This window comes from Salvelinus fontinalis, chromosome 22 (genome assembly GCF_029448725.1).
Source record: "Salvelinus fontinalis isolate EN_2023a chromosome 22, ASM2944872v1, whole genome shotgun sequence".
In the NCBI taxonomy this organism is placed as follows: Eukaryota; Metazoa; Chordata; class Actinopteri; order Salmoniformes; family Salmonidae; genus Salvelinus; species Salvelinus fontinalis.
Window position 1 is genome coordinate 21363196 of NC_074686.1, and position 15528 is coordinate 21378723.

Genomic DNA, 15528 nt, shown 5'->3' on the forward strand with positions numbered 1-15528 from the left:
ATAAATATTCACCCACCTTTGATGATCTTCATCAGAATGCACTCCCAGGAATCCCAGTTCCACAATAAATGTTTTTGTTCGATAACGTCCATCATTTATGTCCAAATTCCTCCTTGTTGTTTGCGCGTTCAGTACACAATCTAAACTCACGACGCGCGTGCAAGTCCAGCGGAAAGTACGGACGAAAAGTCAAAAAAGTTATATTACAGTCCGTAGAAACATGTCAAACGAAGTATAGAATCAATCTTTAGGATGTTATCATAAATCTTCCATAATGTTCCAACCGGAGAATTCCTTTGTCTGTAGAATTGCAAGGGAACAGAGCTCACTCTCACGTGAACGCGCGAGACTGAGCTCGTGGCTCTCTGGCAGACCTCTGAATCATTCCCCTCTCATTCGCCCCCACTTAACAGTAGAAGCATCAAACAAGGTTCTAAAGACTGTTGACATCTTGTGGAAGCCTTAGGAAGTGCAATTTGACCCCATAGACACTGTGTATTGGATAGGCAAAGAGTTGAAAAACTACAAACCTCAGATTTCCCACTTCCTGGTTAGATTTTTTCTCGGGTTTTTGCCTGCCATATGAGTTCTGTTTTACTCACAGACATCATTCAAACAGTTTTAGAAACTTCAGAGTGTTTCTATCCAAATCTACTAATTATATGCATATTCTAGCTTTTATTGCTGAGTAGCAGGCAGTTTAATTTGGGCACGCTTTTCATCCCAAATTCCCAATGCTGCCCCCTACCCTAGTAAAGTTAATGTTCTGCAGTGGAGGGTCCTGTTCAGTCTCCTGTCTCTGACCTGATATTATACTGCATATAGAAGAAGAAAAAGCCTGAAAAAAAGAATTGTTCTGTCAAATGGGAGAATACATTTTGTTTGCTGAGTAGATATATTTAATCTGTAATATTGTGTATGAAGGCTACAGCTTTGTGTTCTTCTCTCAACCTAGGCCAGACAGTTCTTTACAGACAATATTGGGAAAATACTCCATTTGAAAAAAGAGTAGCCTATCTAGTCTTATAGTAGAGTTCAACATTCAGGTGACTTGTCCTGTGGCCCAACGGGCTGTGCCAAGTGAAAGCTACCAGCCCGAAGGCGAAATTGACCTGGCCCCTCTGGACAAGATCAGCTCACAGGGAAGAGAATAATTCTCATAACAGCCTCATCTTTTATGTAGGTTTTAGGCTCAAAACTAAAGGTGAACCTTTTTTCATCCCGTTAGCTTCCAACGGGTTAAACTGAAGCGTTTTTAATCCATGTGTGTGTGAGCTCCTGTGTTTAATCTTTTTGTCCTGTATATCTTTAGACTTTTTGCGAACAGCTGGAGGAACATCTGGGTGTGTACTGCTGTAGTAGTGTGGTACATCAGTCCTCACTCCCTCCCCAGGCGATGGGGGGCGTAAGCAGGAGAGGAGGTAATTTTCTTGTTTTATTCCAGTCTTCTAGCGGTCAGTTTAGAGTCCTAACCAATGTGGTTGTAAGAGTGGCGGGCATGGGTTTAACTTGTATACAGTTGAAGTCGTAGTTGAACACCTTAGCCAAATGCATTTAAACTCAGTTTTTCACAATTCCTGACATTCATTCAGAGTAAAAATTCCCTGTCTTAGGTCAGTTATGATCACCACTTTGTTATATGAATGTGAAATGTCAGAATAATAGTAGAGAGAATGATTTATTTCAGCTTTTATTTCTTTCATCACATTCCCAGTGGGTCAGAAGTTTACATACACTCAATTAGTATTTGGTAGCATTGCCTTTAAATTGTTTAACTTGGGTCAAATGTTGCGGGTAGCCTTCCACAAGCTTCCCACAATAAGTTGGGTGAATTTTGGCCCATTCCTTCTGACAGAGCTGGTGTAACTGAGTCAGGTTTGTAGGCCTCCTTGCTCACACACACTTTTTCAGTTCTGACCACACATTTTCTATGGGATTGAGGTCAGGGCTTTGTGACGGCCACTCCAATACCTTGACTTTGTTGTCCTTAAGCCATTTTGCCACAACTTTGGAAGTATGCTTGGGGTCATCGTCCATTTGGAGGACCCATTTGCGAACAAGCTTTATCTTCCTGACTGATGTCTGGAGATGTTGCTTCAATATATCCACAACATTTTCTTCCCTCATGATGCCATCTATTTTGTGAAGTGCACTAGTCCCTCCTGCAGCACAGCACCCCCACAACATGATGCTGCCACCAATGTGCTTCACGGTTGGGATGGTGTTCTTCAGCTTGCAAGCGTCCCCCTTTTCCTCCAAACATAACGATGGTCATTATGGCCAAACAGTTCCCTTTTTGTTTCTTCAGACCAGAGGACATTTCTCCAAAAAGTACGACCTTTGTCCCCATGTGTAGTTGCAAACCGTAGTTTGGCTTTTTTAATGGCGGTTTTGGAGCAGTGACTTCTTCCTTGCTGAGCGGCCTTTCAGGTTATGTTGATATAGGACTCGTTTTACTGTGGATATAGATACTTTTGTACCTTATTCCTCCAGCATCTTCACAAGGTCCTTTGCTGTTGTTCTGGGATTGATTTGCACTTTTCGCACCAAAGTAAGTTCATCTCTAGGAGACAGAACGCGTCTCCTTCCTGAGCGGTATGATGACTGCGTGGTCTCATGTTGTTTATACTTGCGCACTATTGTTTGTACAGATGAACATGGTACCTTCAGGCGTTTGGAAATTGCTCCCAAGGATGAACCAGACTTGTGGAGGTCTACAATTTTTTTTCTGAGGTCTTGGCTGATTTCTTTTGATTTTCCCATGATGTCAAGCAAAGAGGCACTGAGTTTGAAGGTAGGCCTTGAAATATATCCACAGGTACACCTCAAATGATGTCAATTAGCCTGTCAGAAGCTTCTAAAGCCATGACATCATTTTCTGGAATTTTCCAAGCTGTTGAAAGGCACAGTCAACTTAATGTATGTAAACTTCTGACCCACTGGAATTGTGATACAGTGAATTATAAGTGAAATAATGTCTGTAAACAATTGTTGGAAAATGTACTTGTCATGCACAAAGTAGATGTCCGAACCGACTTGCCAAAACTATAGTGTTAACAAGAAATTTGTGGAGTGGTTGAAAAACAAGTTTTAATGACTCCAACCTAAGTGTATGTAAACTTCTGACTTCCCCTGTACATTTGTTTTGTTTACATTAGCTCTTTAACAGGTATGGATGGTTGCAAACCCGCTCAGACAGGTGACTATTTGGCTCACCAGACCAACGGGTAATTGACTGTTAATAGGCATTTTTGTTTTAGCTGTTGTGTTAGTTTTTTAACAGTGTTTCACCAGCTTTTGCTATGGGCCTGTGATAGTCAGGGGAACAGGGATGAAGACTGACTGGTATAGAACGTGTTGTTATGGGTGTTCTTGCTCCTCTTCATACATCCTGCTCAGAAAGCAGAGAGTAGTCCTTTTTCCTTAGCATGTGGGAACACTCACTGGATTAGGCCTGTTCAGGAGGTTTAAAAGTTGTTTCTTAGAGTTGGTTTGAAGTAGCTGTACTAAATGGCTTAACATCCATGTTTGACATACGCAAAACAGACCAGCAAGTCATAGGGCCTAAGTGACAGTGACAGCCCGTATAAGGGAGGCCCCGAGTGCTAGAGCCACACTGTGCATGTGTGGAGGGCTTTACAACAGAACAATAGTCTGTGTAGATCCTAGGCCACGTGGCGGATTAAATTAGCAGGACTTGTTTATTGTCTGCCCCCAGCCCATCTGTTTGAGTCCACTGCGACACACAGACACTGGGCGAGAAGGGACGCACCAGTATCATCAGTCCCTTCCACCATCCTCCCAGGCCCAACTGCTCAACCTTCTCTGCCAGGAGTGCTCTGGCTTTCCTCTATGCAGATTAGCCATGTGCTAATTTCATTTATTTATTTATTTGTGGGAAAGAGGGGAAAAAAGGGCAGAGGGAGGGAGGAGTTTCCTCCAGTGATTGATTAGATGAGTGGACAGAAAGAGAACAGTGTGTGGTAGAGAGAGACAGAGGAGGGAGGGAGGGTGTCTGGCTTCTTATCTTGTGGTTGGCTCATAAACCTATGTGTTCAACTGCTATCTTTTTACTGTCATGCTCACCAGTCAGTTTAGAACTGAACTCAGATTGCAGGCTACAATGTGGAAAAGTCATGCTTCTGCAAACTCATGTTGAAATACCGACCTTAATGTGTCTGGTGTAGGGCTGACCTCATTTAGTCAACTGGTCGATTGTTTGGTCGATAGGCTGTTGGTCGACTGAGATTTCTTGAGTTGAGCAGTAGCAAAAAAAACATTTTTCCTTTGTGTGCAAGAGAGCTGTCTGATTTGTGCAAGAGCTCTGGTGGACATTCCTGCAGTCAGCATGCCAATTGCATGCTCCCTCAAAATTTGAGACATCTGTGGCATTGTGTTGCAAAACGGCACATTTTAGAGTGGCCTTTTATTGTCCCCAGCACAAGGTGCACCTGTGTAATGATCATGCTGTTTCATACGCTTCTTGCCACACCTGTCAGGTGGATGGATTATCTTGGCAAAGGAGAAATGCTCAATAACAAATGTAAACACATTTGTGCAAAACAATTCTTGTTTCTGGCCATTTTGAGCCTGTAATCGAACCCACAAATGCTGATGCTCCAGATACTCAACTAGTCTAAAGAAGGCCAGTGTCATTGCTTCTTTAATAAGAACAGCAGTTTTGTCATTTATTTAGTGTTGTTTACATTGTTCCAAACTGTAAAAAATACATTGTAATCTAACATCAGCTTGTTAGTCACATAAAATGCTCTCAGTGTTTGAGCCTTACCTTCCTTTTCTTCATCTCCAGTATTTTCCACAACTTGTTAAGTTTATTTGTCACATCGGACTTCCCCTTTACCTCCTGAACAACCAGTAAACATTCCCCCGTTTCAAGTTTGTCACATGACAGCATAATGGATGCAGATGAGCGTTACGGTGTTCTGAGTTTGTTATAACCAATGTATTGATGTGATTATGATATGCTATAGGTCAGGACATATTGGTCACATGCATGTGATGCAAACGAATCACGTAAGGAGATCAAGGGTTGAGGGAATAGGGTCAGCATACCAATTGCTTGCTCCCTCAACTTGAGACTGGCATTGTGCTGTGTGACAAAACTGCACATTTCAGAGTGGCCTTTTATTGTCCCCATCACAATGTGCATCTGTGTAACAATCATGCTGTTTAATCAGTTTCTTGATAATCCATCCACCGGACAGGTGTGGCATATCTTGACAAAGGATAAAATGCTCACTAACAGGGATGTTAATAAATTTGTTGCCAAAATTTGAAATAAATAATATTTTTGTGCGTATGGAACATTTCTGGGATCTTTTTATTTTAGCTCATGAAGCAAGGGACCAACACTTTACATGTTGTGTTTATATTATTGATCAGTGCAGTGCAGTTCATTAAAGCACATTAAGGTTGTCCCCTACAAAATAAACACCTGATTGTCTGTTCTTTCAACCAATCGATTGGCAGACATTTTAAGTGTATTTTTCAATATATAGACATCCTCTGTGTGTTTCAATAAAATAAGCGATATGCATTGAGCTTGTCTGATGCTTAATGCTTACGGTTTGATGAAATAAGACAAATGCCTCGAGGGCGCCAGAGATCTACATTTTCTTTAATGGTGATGTGACCTCAGCAGAAGTCAGGGCATTCTTCTTGGGATTTGCAGCGCTCTTGTCAAGGAAGTGAGTTTGTGTTTTACCGTCAACCAATCCATGTCAATGCGGACTTCTACAGAGTCCTCCGCGTTGTTACACCATTTGGGAGGCGCATGGTAAGTTGGCCTCTGGAGCCTCTGTCACACCAGCCATGTGGGGACACCGTCCACATCTTTCACATCAACCATGAATTGGCTTTCAGTCTAGGTCTCCGGCAATGGATTGAGATGGGCGCAAGTGTGTGTGTGTACATACATACACATACACACATACATACACACACACATATATACACACACACACACATATACATACACATACATACATACATACATACACACACACACACACACACACACACACACACACACACACACACACACACACACACACACACACACACACACACACACACACACACACACACACACACACACACACACACACACACACACACACACACACACACACATACATACATACATACAGTGCATTCTGAAAGTTTTCAGACCTTGATCTTTTCCACATTTTGTTATGTCCGGCTGGACGGGGGAGCGTCGCTCTGTCAGGCTGGACGGGGGAGCGTCGCTCTGTCTGGCTGGACGGGGGAGCGTCGCTCTGTCAGGTTGGACGGGGGAGCGTACCTCTGTCCGGCTGGACGGGGGAGCGTCGCTCTGTCAGGTTGGACGGGGGAGCGTACCTCTGTCTGGCTGGACGGGGGAGCGTCGCTCTGTCAGGCTGGACGGGGGAGCGTCGCTCTGTCAGGCTGGACGGGGGAGCGTCCCTCTGTCTGGTTGGACGGGGGAGCGTACTTCTGTCAGGCTGGACGGGGGAGCGTACCTCTGTCTGGTTGGACGGGGGAGCGTACTTCTGTCAGGCTGGACGGGGGAGCGTCGCTCTGTCAGGCTGGACGGGGGAGCGTCCCTCTGTCTGGCTGGACGGGGGAGCGTCGCTCTGTCAGGTTGGACGGGGGAGCGTACCTCTGTCCGGCTGGACGGGGGAGCGTCGCTCTGTCAGGCTGGACGGGGGAGCGTCCCTCTGTCAGGCTGGACGGGGGAGCGTCCCTCTGTCTGGCTGGACGGGGGAGCGTACCTCTGTCTGGCTGGACGGGGGAGCGTACCTCTGTCTGGCTGGACGGGGGAGCGTACCTCTGTCTGGCTGGACGGGGGAGCGTACCTCTGTCTGGCTGGACGGGGGAGCGTCACTCTGTCCGGCTGGACGGGGGAGCGTCCCTCTGTCAGGTTGGACGGGGGAGCGTCCCTCTGTCCGGCTGGACGGGGGAGCGTCGCTCTGTCCGGCTGGACGGGGGAGCGTCCCTCTATCAGGTTGGATGGGGGAGCGTCCCTCTGTCAGGTTGGTTGGACGGGGGAGCGTCCCTCTGTCAGGTTGGACGGGGGAGCTTCGCATTAACATTTAATTTAAGAATGATGGAGGCCACCGTGTTCTTGGACCTTAAATGCTGCAGTCATTCTTTGGTTCCCTTCCCCAGAACTGCCTCGACTGACCGGTGCCCCCGCGTATTGACTCTGTACCAGTACACCCTGTATATAGCCCCGCTATTGTTATTTACTGCTGCTCTTTCATTATTTGTTATTCTTATCTCTTACTTTGTAGGTATTTTCTTACAAGCCCTGAAGCAACAATGCAGTTTTAAGTCAGCATTTCACTGTATTTGGCGCATGACAAATAAACTGACCGCCTGCCTCCATTGTTCTAGTTTTACATGATTCTTATGTGTCTGTGTTTGTCATTGATCATTAAAAAAGGGAGGCTGGTAAATTGCTGCTAGTGGCCTTAAATACCCAGTTCCCTATACCAGAGCCCTATGGGATATGTAATAAGGAATTGGGCTCCAGTTAAAAGTAGTGCACTATATAGGGAATACGGTGCCCGTTTGGGACTCTACCCTGCTCAGGTTAGAGGAGGTTACTCACAGTGCATATATGTGGTTACCATGGAGATGTCAACACAGGGGTTAGGTAGGTACACGTGGCTGGAGGGCGGGAAGGTGACTAGACAGGACAGATCATCCTAGTTTAGTGGCAGACAGACATCCAAACTCTCTTGGAGTGATGACCTAACTGTGCTGAAGCTTAACACTGCTGTTGTTAGCTTGGAAAACCAATCTTTTTTCTGCAATACAGGCTAGCTATCATGGCGGTGATTTTGTTTTTAACCAAATAAAACCATTTAATACGTCCAACTTGGAAGTGGTTGCAAACAAACAGTATTTATCTTTTCTAGCCAGAGGATCGTTGTGTGGCTGGATGTTATGCACATCCATTCAGACTCAGAGACAGACAGGGTTAAATGTGCAGGAGAGGTCACGGGAAACCACCTCCCTGTGGCAGGGTCCTGTTATGACCCTAGGGAGTATAGTAACACACACTCTGTCCTTGAACCTGGGGTAGCCCTGGAGAGGGGGGAGGCCTGCCCTGTGGGTGTCTGGGCTGGCTGGAGGTAAAATGTGGAGTGGATAGAATGTGGTATCTCTTTATGCTGACAACCCCCCACCCCTCCTTCCCCTTGCTGCCCCCACGGGACCAGTTTCATCCCCCCTCCTCCGTATTGCGAGTGTCATTCACGCAGTGCCAAAACAGCGTTATTAAAACAGGAGGAGAAGAGAGAAGAGGAGCCGGTCTCTGGCACGGGTTCAAACACCATACAGCTGGGACCTGTTACATTTCAGGCACACTGCCCTCTCCCTCCTCTCCCTCCTCTCCTGCTCTCTGGTCTGGGCTATAAATAGACTGTGGTTGTCTTGTATAATCAGGCACTGAGGTTTGGTTTGGGAGGGAAAAACATGACATGGATGAGTAACCATGGGAAGCAGAGAGAAGGTGTTGTGTCTGTTGCTTTGTGTCTGTTACTTTGTGTCTGTGTGACGCCATCCTGTCTTGGGGTCCAAGAGGCTCAAGGTGCTGCTGCCTGGTACTTCAAAGCATCCTCCCTCTGTACTAGCATCGTCTCTGATTGTATGCTGGTGGTCGCCGCCGCTGGCGTTTACATGCAAAGGTGAACACTGGCTCAGATGTATAAGAAAACAACAGGTATTGTAGTCAAATCGAATTGTATTTATCACATGCTTTGTAGACAACAGCTGTAGACTAACAGTGAAATGTTAACTTACTTACTTGTACTTTTCCAAAAATGCAGAGATAAAGATAAGAGTGGAGCGATGCCAACTAGCCCTCCTCAGCTCTCAGTAGTAGGGGAAACACTGGTGGTGGTATTTCTCCAATTGTCAGACTCGGAGACTACTGTATTTGGTATTGCGGCTACTGTTTTTGGTACTGCGGTTACTGTGTGTGTGTGTGTGTGTGTGAGACGATGCCCCAGCCATTCCACCCCAGGTGCAGGCAGGGTCAGGCCTGTCCTCTCCCATGATGTCTCTCTCCCCTGAGGGGTGTGTTCGCTTCCAGCCACCGCAGACAGACAGACGAATACTTTTATTTCCTCCAGATTATTTTCATAGGAACCTTAACACTCCCCAACGTCAGAACGTAACTTTAACTTCCCTCTGGCATTCTGATCTCCTGGGCAGTCAAATGTTCCTGGCGAAGGGATGGAGGGAGGAGACTGGGCTCATTCATTCATTCATGGCCAAGTTTTTTTCCCTTTTTTTTGTGGGAAACCAATCCGTCCAGACTGTTTTGTTGGCATTCTTTAGCTCTACCCTCATAGGTTTCACTTTCCCCACCGGCGGCATGGCTTAGTTATGGGACTCCGTAGTGACGTCTCATGTGGTTTTCCCTGCTTAGCTTGTGTACGTACCATTCCTCAAACGTTCACATTTTAATGAGTTGCATTGGTTCAAATGATTTTATTCAGGAGTTCAGTGATTGCAATGTTAAAGATGGAAATAAACATATGAATGTCCTAAGTTTGGTTACAAGCCCCCCCTCTCTCTCTCTCCAGCCCCCTATGGACCATGTAGGGAAGATGCGGGGCCAGGGGTACGGTGGAGCCAACCCCTACTCCCAGCAGCAGCAGCAAGGCCAGGGGCAGGGCCCTCCTCCTCCAGGGGCCCAACAGGGTGCCTCCTACCCAGGCCAGGGCTATGGACCCCCGGGGCCTCAAAGGTATCCTATGGGCATGCAGGGACGCACCCCCACCGGCATGGCTGGCATGCAATACGGACAACAGGTTGGTAATGCTGTCGATCTCTCTCTCTCTCTCTCTCTCTCTCTCTCTCTCTCTCTCTCTGCACACTCTTAAGATCATAACACTGCCATGCAGTCACAGCTTAAACGGCTCTGTTAGTTTAGAGACGCACAGACAGGCCTGTTGGGTGTTATAGGCACCCTGTAGAGGAGACTGGTCTCATTGTTACCCGTCTCAGACAACAGCCACTTCAGGTGGGTTTGATGCAGGTCTTCAACTCCTCATGTTTTCTTTGAATGGTTTGGAGGGTAAGGGCCCCGCTAGACATCACAGGGCTTTTCTTTCCCCAGTGGACTTGCTGGGCACGGTCAGCTAGTCTTTGGAGTTACTTGAGAACAATGCAACGCCAAAGTTCTGTGCGATAAGTCTTTTTACGTACAGAAAAGCCACAAGACCACCAAGTGACATTTTAAAAGAGCAGCTAGTAAAGAGTATTGCCATTTAATCCTCTTAATATTGCCTGATGTAGAAAAATATATTACGTTTTATGCTAACCGCTGAATGTGATTGTTTTTCATGAAAAACAATTTGTAATTTTTGTGCATTTCGTAATTGTCACGATCGTGTGGCGGATTAACGGACCAAAATGCAGCAGTTGGAAAATAAGCCATCTTCTTTTATTATAACACGAAGATGAACACGACACAAAAACACTTTAACAAAACAACAAAATAACAAAACGACCGTGAAGCTACAAACGTTGTGCACTTACACACACTGGCTACAAACGTTCTTACATAGACAATTACCCACAACCAATGAGAGCCTATGGCTACCCTAAATAAGGCTCCCAATCAGAGACAACCGAAATCAGCTGTCTCTAATTGGGAACTCATTCAGGTAACCATAGACTCTCCTAGATAACTAACCAACATAGACAACGCTAGACATCTACACTCAACACAAAACCATATATTACACCCCATAACCCCTTTACCATATAAACACCCAACACCAACAAAACATAAACATTCCCCATGTCACACCCTGACCTAACTAAAATAATAAAGAAAACAAAGAATACTAAGGCCAGGGCGTGACATAACCCCCCCCTTGAGGCGCGAACTCCGGGCGCACCATACACAGTCTAGGGGAGGGTCTGGGTGGGCTTCCCTCCACGGTGGCGGCTCCGGCTCTGGTCGCGGTCCCCACGTCACCACAGTACCTAACCACCTCCTAGGCTTCCTCCAAACTACCCCCCCCCACATTAACCCCATTGTATTAAGGGGCAGTTCCGGACTAAGGGACAGCTCCGGACTAAGGTCCAGTACCAGGGTAAGGGGCAGTACCAGGATCAGGGGCAGTACCAGGGTAAGGGGCAGTACCAGGGTAAGGGGCAGCACCAGGGTAAGGGGCAGCACCAGGGTAAGGGGCAGCTCCAGGGTAAGGGGCAGCTCCGGACTGATGAATGGCAGCTCCGGACTGAGGGACTGCAGCTCCGGACTGAGGGACTGCAGCTCCGGACTGAGGGACGGCCCATGGCTGGCTGACAGATCTGGCTGCTCATGGCTGGCTAACGGATCTGGCTGCTCATGGCTGGCTGACGGATCTGGCTGCTCATGGCTGGCTGACGGATCTGGCTGCTCATGGCTGGCTGACGGATCTGGCTGCTCATGGCTGGCTGACGGATCTGGCTGCTCATGGCTAGCTGACGGATCTGGCTGCTCATGGCTAGCTGACGGATCTGGCTGCTCATGGCTAGCTGACGGATCTGGCTGCTCATGGCTAGCTGACGGATCTGGCTGCTCATGGCTAGCTGACGGATCTGGCTGCTCATGGCTAGCTGACGGATCTGGCTGCTCATGGCTAGCTGACGGATCTGGCTGCTCATGGCTAGCTGACGGATCTGGCTGCTCATGGCTAGCTGACGGATCTGGCTGCTCATGGCTGGCTGACGGATCTGGCTGCTCATGGCTGGCTGACTGATCTGGCTGCTCCTGTCTGGTTGGCGGCTCTGGCAGATCCTGTCTGGTTGGCGGCTCCGGCAGATCCTGTCTGGTTGGCGGCTCCGGCAGATCCTGTCTGACGGACGGCTCTAGCGGCTCCTGTCTGGCTGGCGGCTCTAGCGGCTCCTGTCTGGCGGACGGCTCAGTGGGCTCATGGCAGACGGGCGGCTTTGCAGGCTCATGGCAGACGGGCGGCTTTGCAGGCTCATGGCAGACGGGCGGCTTTGCAGGCTCATTGCAGACGGGCGGCTTTGCAGGCTCATTGCAGACGGATGGCTCAGATGGCGCTGGGGAGATGGATGGCTCAGATGGCGCTGGGGAGACGGATGGCTCAGATGGCGCTTGGCAGACGGGCAGTTCAGTCATTGCTGTGCAGACGGCAGACTCCTGCCGGCTGAGGCGCACTGTAGGCCTGGTGCGTGGTGCCGGGACTGGTGGCACCGGGCTGGGGACACGCATCTCAGGGCTAGTGCGGGGAGCAGCAACAGGACGCACAGGACTCTGGGGACACACAGGAGGCTTGGTGCGTGGTTTAGACACTGGTGGTAAAGGGCTGGAGACACGCACCATATAGCTAGTGCGTGGAGGAGGCACTGGTGGTACTGGATTGGGGCGGGGAGGTGGCGCCGGAAATACCGGACCGTGCAGGCGTACTGGCTCCCTTGAACGCCGAGCCTGCCCAACCTTACCTGGTTGTATGCTCCCCGTCGCCTGACCAGTGCGGGGAGGTGGAATGACCCGCACCGGCCTATGTAGGCGAACCGGGGACACCATGCGTAAGGCTGGTGCCATGTACGCCGGCCCGAGGAGACGCACTGGTGACCAGATGCGTTGGGCCGGCTTCATGACATACGGCTCAACGCTCAGTCTAGCCCGGCCGATACGTGGAGCTGAAATGTACCGAACCGGGCTATGCACGCGTACAGGAGACACCGTGCGCTCTACTGCGTAACACGGTGTCTGCCCGTACTCCCGCTCTCCACGGTAAGTACAGGGAGTAGGCGCAGGTTTCCTACCTGACTTCACCACACTCCCTTTAAGGCCCCCCCCAAGAAATTTTTGGGTTGTACTCACGGATCTCCAGCCTTGTCTCCGTGCTGCCTCCTCATATCGCCTCCTCTCGGCTTTCGCTGCCTCCAGCTCTTCACGAGAGAGGCGATATTCTCCAGGTTGATCCCACGGCCCCTTACCATCCAGTATCTCCTCCCATGTCCAGAAATCCTTTGTGGGTAGGTCCTGTTGCCGCCTTCCATGCCGCTTGGTCCTATGGTGGGTAATTCTGTCACGATCGTGTGGCGGATTAACGGACCAAAATGCAGCAGTTGGAAAATAAGCCATCTTCTTTTATTATAACACGAAGATGAACACGACACAAAAACACTTTAACAAAACAACAAAATAACAAAACGACCGTGAAGCTACAAACGTTGTGCACTTACACACACTGGCTACAAACGTTCTTACATAGACAATTACCCACAACCAATGAGAGCCTATGGCTACCCTAAATAAGGCTCCCAATCAGAGACAACCGAAATCAGCTGTCTCTAATTGGGAACTCATTCAGGTAACCATAGACTCTCCTAGATAACTAACCAACATAGACAACGCTAGACATCTACACTCAACACAAAACCATATATTACACCCCATAACCCCTTTACCATATAAACACCCAACACCAACAAAACATAAACATTCCCCATGTCACACCCTGACCTAACTAAAATAATAAAGAAAACAAAGAATACTAAGGCCAGGGCGTGACAGTAATATATTGTATTTTGCCAATTGTGTGTGCAGGGCTGGATCTCAATAGGACTAAAATAACTGTCCTTATGTACACCAGAGGATTATTTTTTCTGTGGGTTCCATTAAATGGGCCTGCGGACCGCATTTTGGACTGGGAGTTTGCGACACTGACTTAGATAGTAAAGCGACTAAATCTGTGACTACATTGCGGTTTGTCCTTTCTCTAGATTGCCGGCTTTGGGCAGCAGGGTCCAGGGGGCTACGGTCAGCAGAGCCAGGGCTACTACAGCCCGCACGGCCCCCCACCACACGCTGGCCAGCAGCAGGCCCCCTACCCCCAGCAGGGTCAGCCCGGGCCCCAGGGCCAAGGGCCTCCGCAAGGGGGTCCACCCCAGGCCCAGCCACCCTACAACCAGGGACCACCCCAGCCCACGCAGCAGCCAGGGCCCCAGCAGGGCCAGCCCGGGCCCCAGAGTCAGGGCCCCCAGCCCAGCTACCCTCAGCAGCAAGGACCCCCAGGCACAGGGCAGGGGCAGCAGCCTCCACAGCAGCAACCCTCCTCGCAGCAACAAGGACCCCCGCAGCAGCAGCAAGGACCCCCGCAGCAGCAGCAAGATAGGGCGGCCCCTCCACAGGCCCAGCCACCCCCAGGCCATCAACAACCCCCAGTCCACCAGTCACCCCCCGGCCACCAATCCTCCCCGGGCTCCCAGGGCCACCACCCATCTCCAGGTCACGGTGGACCCCCACAGCAGCAGGGTCAGTCTCAGCAGGGCCAGCCCTCACCCTACTCCCAGACCCCACCCCTGCAGCAGCAGCAGCAGTCGCCCTTCCAGCGATTTCCACCTCCGCCACAGGTAAAACATCACGTATCTGCTGAACTAAGGCATTAGCTTACTCAGGCTTTCAGGGTTCCTCAGTTTACACACATTCATCTATTTTTTCTCGTCCTCTATCCTCCCTCTCTATTCAGGAGCTCTCCCAGGACTCGTTCAGCTCCCAGTCCAGTGCTCCCCCCTCCAACCAGCCTATGACTTCCAACAAGAGTGGCGCAGAGGACAGCATGCAGGGACGGCCTTCTAGTTTACCAGTAAGCACTCCCAACACACACTACCTGTCTGTCACTCAACACACACGTCCATACACACAATCTCCCACACTACAACAACCTCTACCTCCTTAGTTGTCCACTCAGCAGTCATCTTTTCCCAGCACCAGATTTTAGCCTGTTCACCTCCTCTGGCCCAGTCCCCTCTGTTGGACTGCTGGCTGTGTTGACCTTGACTATTCACATGGTAATCGGCTGGAACACACACACACACGTCAGTGTTTATTGACGGTGAGTCTTGAGCGTGGGGAAAATCACCTCACTCTCTCCTGGGTTGACAGCTATTCTGACGTGAGTGGTCTCTTCACACTCCACGGGGAGTAGGAGTGAATGAGGTGAGAAAAGGGTTGGTTGGTGGAGCTGTGGGAGGACAGAGGATAGATGGGTCTAAAAGGCCATGTCGACTGAACCACAATGAACCTGTCTCGATAAGCAGGTGAAAACATATTCATTAGGTAAATAAAAGGTACTTAAACCAACAACAAAAAAGGATTCTCCTTTTCACTTTGAAATGGACCTTTTTATTTCACCCCTATTTAATTAGCAAATGCTTAGTTAATCTATTCCCAGATTGGAAATTATAAGCTAAATGATTATGAAACTGAATGGATTTGAACTTTGACTACGTACTCTCTCTGTGTGGAAGAGCGTGACAGTTCAGTAGGAGTCAGTATCTGTGCTTGTTTCTAGGTTTAGACAGAGAACAAGTCTGCAGGGAGAAATTAGATCATTAATGAGAGGGAGAGAAAGCGGGAGGGAGGGGAGTGAGGAAGTGCAAGCAGATGACTTAAATAGTGAGAGGAGGGAGAGAGATTTCAGTGCCAGTGGGGGATGTCCTCAGGATGTTTCCCTCTTTTGTTATTTCTTTATTTCTTTA

General features: G+C 48.9%; 1 protein-coding gene across 3 annotated transcripts in view; it reads left to right on the forward strand.

Moving 5' to 3' along the window:
* LOC129820022 (AT-rich interactive domain-containing protein 1A-like) overlaps positions 1 to 15528 on the forward strand; it is a 112196-nt gene that overhangs the window by 14384 nt on the left and 82284 nt on the right. For all 3 annotated transcript variants that reach the window (XM_055876816.1, XM_055876818.1, XM_055876817.1), the window contains 3 exons: positions 9600 to 9827; positions 13771 to 14400; positions 14517 to 14633. In XM_055876816.1, the coding sequence (XP_055732791.1) occupies positions 9600 to 9827; positions 13771 to 14400; positions 14517 to 14633 (975 nt within the window). The remainder of the gene's footprint in view (positions 1 to 9599; positions 9828 to 13770; positions 14401 to 14516; positions 14634 to 15528) is intronic.